The 8,709-nt window shown below is 35.7% G+C and overlaps 1 protein-coding gene across 1 annotated transcript; it reads right to left on the reverse strand.

Moving 5' to 3' along the window:
- Positions 1 to 1,469: 1,469 nt before the first annotated feature.
- On the reverse strand, positions 1,470 to 8,247 carry LOC125261503. The gene is made up of 5 exons (XM_048180056.1): positions 8,196 to 8,247; positions 7,586 to 7,915; positions 6,434 to 6,781; positions 3,041 to 3,151; positions 1,470 to 2,842 (listed from the first exon to the last, which is right to left on the reverse strand). The coding sequence occupies exons 1-4, from the start codon at positions 8,245 to 8,247 to the stop codon at positions 3,066 to 3,068; spliced, it is 816 nt and encodes a 271-aa protein (XP_048036013.1). The 3' UTR covers positions 1,470 to 2,842; positions 3,041 to 3,065.
- Between the last annotated feature and the right edge of the window lie 462 nt (positions 8,248 to 8,709).

The following is an 8,709-nucleotide window of genomic DNA, read 5'->3' on the forward strand; positions in this document are numbered from 1 at the left end:
GCTTTTGGTAAGATTTTGTTTCGGTGCAGTACCACACTTTTTCACTAGATGACATCCAAGCTCCATTACTGACCATTTAAAGGGATAGTTCACCCAAAAATGAAAATTTGATGTTTATCTGCTTACCCCCAGGGCATCCAAGATGTAGGTGACTTTTTTTCTTCAGTCGAACGCAAATTATGATTTTTAACTGCAACCGCTGCCGTCTGTCAGTCAAATAATAGGAGAGATTGGGAACTTGAACAATAAGAGTCGAAAAAACTTCCATAGACAAATCAAATTAAACCCTGCGGCTCGTGACGGCACATTGATGTCCTAAGACACGAAACGATCGGTTTGTGTGAGAAACCGAACAGTATTTATATCATTTTTTACCTCTAAAACACCACTATGTCCAACTCCGTTCAGCTTCCGGTTGGTGAGGTCTGATCGCGCTCTGACAACGGAAGTGATGTCTCGCGCTCATTGAAGTATATGGGCGAGACATCACTTCCGTCGTCAGAACGCGTTTTTTGACCTCACTAACCGGAAGCTGAACGAAGTTGGACATAGTGGTGTATTAGAGGTAAAAAATGATATAAATACTGTTCGGTTTCTCACACAAACCGATCGTTTCGTGTCTTAGGACATCAATGTGTCGTCACGAGCCGCAGGGTTTAATTTGGATTTGTTTATGGAAGTTTTATTTACTGTTATAGTTGAAGTTCCCATCCACTGCTATTATTTGACTGACAGAGGGCAGCGGTTGCAGTTAAAAATCATAATTTGCGTTCGACTGAAGAAACAAATTCACCTACATCTTGGATGTACTGGGGGTAAGTAGATAAACATCAAATTTTCATTTTTGGGTGAACTATCCCTTTAAGGGTGCCTCCATATGGTTTGAATGATCTGAATAATTTCCATATTTTCATACATTTTATGAAGTAGACATCCTATTCAGAAGTAGTATGGACAGTTTGCCAGTATTTGATTTGAATTCAACCTCTAATAAAAACTTGAACATGTGTGTTCATTATAGCTCCATTGTTCTCTTCTGCTTCGCCTCATGATAACGTTGTATTAGAAAGGTGCCGTAGTTTACACAGAACTGGAGGGAAATTTGCATTAACATAACCACTTGTTATGTGGTTTATTTTGATAGGTGAGCTGTCTTTGTAGTGTTAAGAGATGGAAACCTTTTTTTTTTTTTTTCACCTCTGCCGGGTGTGTTCTTAAACAGTAGCCTAATGTTAGAGAAAGACAGTCTCTTCAGTTTGCAACTATAAGTCGCTGTTTACTTATAGTTGCACTTACAGAATAATAATTTAATGAAAATCCAATTATGACAAAAACAAAAAAATGACATTAGACCTATTTTTTGACTTTACTGAAAATGTTCCATATTGCATCACAGTAATTAATAGCACACAGGCTACATTGATATTACAAGTTTATTGTTTCAGAAAATGAAGTAGTGTTTAGCTGGGTTTTTACTTTAAGGCACATTTTCTCTTGGGTGATACAAGTTAAAGAAAACATAAAAGAAGTTTAAAGAACCCCCCACCCCCCATTTTTCCAAAAAAGTGATAATATTCTACAAGACAAACACACTGACAGAATTAAATTCCATGATTTACAAACACAAAAGAAGAAAAAACTTCACATTGGACAATCCTTGCACAGCTAGGCTACTTCATAAACTTGTTGGCAGTGATATAAACTAATCAGCACCTCATAAAACATCACAGTGTTTGGTTCACAATTTCAATAAGACAGAATGTAACAGTTTCAATGTGTTTCATTTTTGTACATTCAAATCAACAATAAAGAGATATAAAACATGAATATTCAATTACTGTACAAATGGCAATGTTGTATCATGTATACTCACATTTGTCTAAAAATTGTAATATTTGTATATAAAATATAAAATTGTAATATCTGTAATATTTCCTCATTACAAACATCACATCAATATGTTTCAGATTTAACTCCAGAGTAACAACATGAGCCTGTATCATCATTCAGTTATGGTTTTGAATGTAATAAATACTCTAAGGAAAGTATTTCACCAACTTAGGAAAATAAATAAATGCATTTCCATATACTACACCAAGCTGGTTAAGGATTGTTTGGTGCTATTCCCATTTCATATTTGGTCAACCAGTGTTTTATGATAAAGGTGGATGAACAAGAGTTAGTGTTATAAACATTAGCAACATTATGTCTCAAGTCTTTTCCAGTAACAGCAACAATACTAGTAAAACACTTAGTATCAGTAGTGCAAACTATGAAGAGCGCCCATATGAGGCTGTGTGTAAGTCAAATGCACTTTTTGGTCATATTGCTCCTTCTTGGTGAGGTATACTTGTACACATAATAGGTCTTATAGTACAAATGACAAGAAGCAAATTACTCACTGTTCCTGTCTGAATCACTTTAGCAGCTTTAATAAACTTCGATACTGAAAAACTGTTCTCTGTAACTGTTCTGTGTTCTGTTGTAACGTGTTGCTTTGTTTCTTATTTTATTTTTTGTTAGTCTTTTTTGAAGCAATATAAGCCTACATGTTTTAATGCATCATTTATTTATTTATGTTGTATTTAAATTGTTATGTAATATAGGTCAAATTTCACTTTATTGGTACAGGGCTGGCTAATGAAATCAATTACTCTGTGAGCGATGAGTATTTCAGTGTGAGCTCTTCTCTTCATAATTTCCACATGAGGTCTTTTCTGTGTCCATCTTCATATAAAGCATCAAAATAATGACTCGCCGTCAGTCTTAGTCTGGTTGGGGGACGATTCATTAGGAGTCTGGTTCTGTTTAGGGGACGAGTCTCCCACAGATGATCATTTTACTGTAAGAAAACACAGATTTACAGAAGGTAAAAGAAATGGAAAGGATTGTTGTTTTTAGTTACACAAACTGATGTTTGAGGAATGTAAGGAGGCATAAATATATTTATCACAGTGTCTTAAACTTATAAATGTATTCACCATGCTTCTTTTTGCACAGTAAATCTCATATATCTTGTTAAATCAGCTGTAATACTTACTTTCTGTGGTGATTTTTTTAGTAGGTCAGTGGCAACACTGATAAATCACACCAGCTGCAGCCACCAGCAGAACACCACCACCAATAGCAGCACTTATTCCTGCAATTTCACCTGTAGACAGACATTATTACTAGAAAATTGACTGATAGTTCATTTTACTGATATCATCTCTTTAAACCAGGGGTTTCCAAACTCAGTTCTGGAGGGCCACTGTCCAGCAGAGTTTAGCTCCAACCAGCTCCAATAGACCCACTTGAAAGCTTCTTGTAGTCAGACCTCGATTAGCTGCTTCAGGTGTGTTTAACTGAGGTTGGAGCAAAACTTTGCAGGACAGTGGCCAGTGGCCTCCTTTATTTATTTATTTATTTATTTTTTAACTTTGGTCATTTTTATGATATTGGATACCATGGAGTTGAAAATAGGTTTTTGAAGAACAGCAGCTAAAACAGCAGCACCACAGCACTGTGGAAACTGGAAACATCAACAGAAAAAATAATATAATATACATTTCTTTATGTTAACAACATTAGTCAAAGGCTAAAACTTAAATAGCTCCCTATATCCTCATTCACTATTCCCTACATTAATCCACTAATACAGTTCACTTGAAGGAGGGAATGAAAGTGAATGAGTGAATTTGCACTGAGTGCACCTTTGCTTAGTTTGTGCTCACTGTTTAAAAGGTACAATATATAATATTTTCTGTCCGCTAGAGGCCTATTGAAAACAAAGGCGTAGCTTGATGACGCCAAGTTTGAGCGCGGAATCTTGGGACATGTGGTCTTCACTGCAAAAAATGCTGTTCTTACTTAGAGTTTTTGTCTTGTTTCTAGTCAAAATTAGCCTGGGTGCCAGCCCGAACCCCGCCCACAACATTTTTTGGACGGGAAGTTCGGTCTGGACTCGATCCATTGTGGAGTAATTATGCTCGGCTCCCAGAAGGCCGAGCCAATCAAATTGCCAGGGCTATATTGGGGGGCAATATTCAAATCCATCAGTTACAACCCCCCCAATATTTCAACATGAAAATCACAGTAGATCTATACTAACATATGTATAATTCATTTATTTTGTAACAATAATATTGTTTCTAATCGAATATGAGTTTGTCATAATAAATTAGTCAGAAAAGTACCCCCCTTCCATTGAACCGATTGGTAACGCCCAACCAATGCGCGTGGCACTTTTACCAAAACAACGCGAGTGGTGCTCTACTATTTGAATAGAGAGCACGGGTAGCACCAAAAAATGAAGAGAACCGCTGCCCAGCCGACTATATTAAACTTCTGTTCAAAGAGGGATATTAAAAAGAATAAAGCATGTACTGAGAAGGAGGTATGAAAACATTGTAATAGCTAAGTAAGTACACTCCACATATATTTTAGCTAGCTAATCGGTTCCATTGCAATTTAGCCACAACTATCAGTGTAACTGTAACCCGTTACCAAAACAGCCGTCTGTTTTGAACGAATTGGCTTGAATGAACGATTTAAGTAGCTCACTCATTAAAACGTTGAATCGCTGCCACCTACTGGCGGTTTCAATATTTAACATAATTTCTTTCTTTTTAGAATCACTCTGTTATGTTAGAATTTGATGAATGCTTATAGATAAATTCCATAAAGTTATGATAGATAGATAGATAGATAGATAGATAGATAGAGAAGAAATAAATTATCCAATAACGCTACACATAAAACAGATTTACATATTTTGAGCTCCACACAGACATCAAGAATCAGCATATGAATCTCAACAATGGTGACATGCTTCAATGGTGCAATGCATTCTGGGAGCCATGGATAAGTTTCGTATGATGCACTCAGAATGCATTGCACCATTGAAGCATGTCACCATTGTTGAGATTCATATGCTGATTCTTGATGTCTGTGTGCGAGTAAAACTCACAGGAGCCCAAAATATGTAAATGGTGTGTTATAAATTGTTTGATGTTCTGATTAAATTCTATTATTCTCTTGCTGTAGAATCACAACAATAAAACAGAATTAGTAACATACTACCTGTATAAACCTCCCACATAATATCAATGAGTTAAGCCAATATATGATGATTATATTCTTATCATTAATCAGCTTACAGCATCTGATTATATTTTCTCTTGCTGTTCTCACCATAACAAACAGACACAGCTGTCAAGAGAAAAACTAATGTTAAAAAGTCAAGAGCCTGACTAAAGCACACACTGATCGCCACAATGGTAACATCAAATCAAACTATTACTTTTAAATAAATAATCAACATCTAAGCCTCTTCTTAATTCTTAATACGAACGTCTGTAGATGTCTGACAGAAATAAAGTCAGTCTGGTTAGTAATAAGTGAAGCTAATGTTGTTTGTGGAGTTGTTTAATCAGATCTTGAGAGATGTAATGTATTTTATCTTCAGTTGATTTCATCCAAGGCTGTGGCTGGAAGTAGTTCTTGTGTTTCTCTTTCCTTCAGTGATTCTGCTTGTTAACAGCAGGTGTTCTTCACTAATACAAAATCATTATTCAATCACTTAATTATCTCATTACCTCCAACACTGATTAAGTGTTACATTAAACAGCCTGTAGTGTGCACACTAAGCAGTGTTCATTTCATCTGGGCAAATCTATGTGGGGCCTACATGGAAACTGGGTGCAAAACTGGCTGGGTCCCAGTTAGATAGCCCAGGTCAAACCCATTTGGGCCCCACATGGCTCTGCTGGCTGGGTATATTTAAGTGTTGATAAAAAGGATTCATGAAGCTAGAATAAAATGTTTTTAAAATGGAAAGAGTTAAAGTACAGTTCAAGGTATTTCAAGTATAAAAAATAATACCTAATATAGGAACATAGAAGTATGCTTAAAGTGCAAAAATAATATATAAAAAGTAAACTATAAGTGTGATGTCATGTTCACTTAAAGAAAACTTAAAAGTATACTTGCACTAAACTAGCAGTTTACTGAGAGTATTTCAAAGTGTACTTTCGTATACTAAAAATGTATTAAAATAGTAAACTACTAGTATACTAGTATAAGTTCACTTTTAGTACAGATGCAGTACAAATGAGAAACGTAGCTGTGAACTAGTTAAAGTTTACTACTGTTACACTTATAGTACACTTAAACGTATACTTCAATTGGGCCAATTTAGTCCCAAGCGGTATTAAAATAGTACACTTACAAGTTTACTACTAGTACATTGATATTATACTTACTACATAAAGTATACTTAAAAAATCTACTTGAACATTACTTTAGTATACTTGAAGTATACTAGTTTTTCGTAAGGGTACACATGGATGTCCCCTCAAATAGCACAGTTATTGGGTTGATTTAAAAATAGGCTATTAAACTGTTTTTAAAGTTCCCCGATGAAAAGAGCACTGAATGACTGAATAATACTCACCAATGACAGAAACACTGAATCTCTTCACTCTGCTGATGCTGAAGCTGCTGTTGTTGCTGGTGATCTGTAGTTTATAAGGTCCAGAGTCTGTGGTTCTGGTGTTTGTGATGATCAGAGATCCAGTCTGACTCACCGTCAGTCTCCCTCTTGATCTCTCATTACCATCTTCACACTGAACATCTGTACAAGTTTTATTGGGATCTCCAGTGATTTTTGCGATTATGGTGTCATCAAAATACCATGTCATCACATCATTTGGATCTTTTACTTCATCAGGATCTAGACTAACATATTCTCCCTTGTTCACTGATATTGTCTTCATGTTATATTGTTCAGCAGCAGAAACACCTGAAACACAAACCAACAGCTGATTGGAGGATCTTTCGGCTAAAGATGAAAGTGATTGCACAAGTCCTTTCTTGACTTATATTTTAACCTGAAAAGATACATGTATGCATGGTTTGTACTTCTAAACTCATTTGACCTGAAATCAACATTTTAACAGATAATAACAGAAGGTGAACATCCATGACATGATTAGATTCTCTCATCTCTATCAGAGCGCAACTGCAGCCTCAGATGAAGAAAAAAAAAACATAGATTTACGGAAATGGCAATTCTATTCAAGTTTGCATATTTGCAGACAGCTGTGTAGTGTGCAAGTAGCCTTGCCATATCCCAAACGTATGTTTTAGTTTGATACTGACCTAAGCCCTTATCAAATGTGCAGGTGTCAATTTCTGTCTTTTTAAAAATGTGGAGGTCCTGAACCCCCTGTCCCCTGTGCGCCTACATGGATGTTTTCTATATACGCAATCTGTCAGATCTCTTTAGATCTCACAACACTATGTTGTGGCGTACCAGATGTGGGTCGGATAGGGGCACTCACACCTCAAATGCATTGTCCTGGAGCACCCCCAGCAGTGCACAATTTGTCTTATTTACTACACCTAATTCAACTCATGAGCTCATTAGTAGAGACTGCAAGACCTGAAATGTGCAGTGCTGGAGGTACTACAGGTTTGAGAACTACTGGTGTAAGTGAACTAATATAGGCCTTACAGGAAAAGAAAATAAATAGTTCTGAGTATAACATTTTAAAAATCAAAAAAATACATTAACAAGTGATGTAAACATTCATTAACGACTCACCACGGACAGTAACACTGAAGATCTTTTCACTGCTGCTGCTGCTGAAGAGCACTAGTTCATATTCTCCAGAGTCTGTGGTTTTAGTGTTTGTGATGGTCAGAGATCCAGTCTGATGATCCAGCTTCAGTCTGTCTCTGAATCTCTCAGTACCTTCATTACACTGAACATCTGTACAGTTATAACTGAGATCTCCAGTGATCTGAGCTATGCGAGTGTCATTAATATACCATTTAATCTCTTCTTGTTGTTTTGTTTGAACACCAGTGTGTAGAATGACTGAATCTCCCTCATTCACAGACACTGACACTGAATCTCTGTCTGAATAAACACCTGATGCCCCAGAAGGAAAAAAAAAAAACATTAGTCAAACAAAAATATACAATAGTGCTTTCAAAATGTTATTTTCTACAGATCATAAAGATTGTGAATAAACAAATATGTCCGTTATCATAATGTAACAAATAGCAAAAGAACATCGATTTATAGGCCCTATATTCACTCATCAGACCACGTTTTAATAGACTTTTAGATTTGTATTAACCATAGTCGTTTTTATCGATGCCCGGAAGAGTGACTGTAGCAAACTTTGATGTTGAAGATTGCAACTTACCACGATCGGAAAAAAACAAGAACACCGAGAGCCACTTAAAGATACGCTTCATTTTCGCCACTTTCTGCTCAGACAAATGAGTGCAGATTCTAATCCATAAAAGTGTTCTTCTTTTTTTGCTTTTAATGGCGACGTAGTGTTTGAACTAAAGTGAAAGTGATATGTGATAATCACACCAGATAACCGTGTGATGACGTAGTCACAGTTCGTGGCGTTTAGTCTGCATGCAGTCTATATAAAATATCGTAAATAAAATTGTATGCAATTTTAGAATTTTACATTACGATGGGTAAAGCATTTTGAATATTACATTATTTTTCATGCTGGAAAACTGCTGATAAAAGACAATATATATATATATATATATATATATATTTTTTTTTTTTTTTTTTTTTTTAAATAATTTTTCATAAAAATAAATAGCCTTGATTTAGAATAATGTAGGCTAGTGTTTCGTTCAATTATGTGTGTTTACGTGCGATCCAATTTGTCGTGACAAAATCTTCCACAAAAT

Source organism: Megalobrama amblycephala, unplaced genomic scaffold, assembly GCF_018812025.1.
Source record: "Megalobrama amblycephala isolate DHTTF-2021 unplaced genomic scaffold, ASM1881202v1 scaffold419, whole genome shotgun sequence".
Taxonomy (NCBI): domain Eukaryota; kingdom Metazoa; phylum Chordata; class Actinopteri; order Cypriniformes; family Xenocyprididae; genus Megalobrama; species Megalobrama amblycephala.

Coding starts and splice junctions, on each gene's coding strand:
- LOC125261503 (XM_048180056.1), bottom strand. CDS start 8,247: ATGAAGCGTATCTTTAAGTGGCTCTCGGTGTTCTTGTTTTTTTCCGAT. Junction 7,916..8,195: donor CTTGTTTTTTTCCGATCGTG/GTAAGTTGCAAT, acceptor CTGGGGCATCAG/GTGTTTATTCAGACAGAGAT. Junction 6,782..7,585: donor CTTCAGTGTTACTGTCCGTG/GTGAGTCGTTAA, acceptor TTTGTGTTTCAG/GTGTTTCTGCTGCTGAACAA.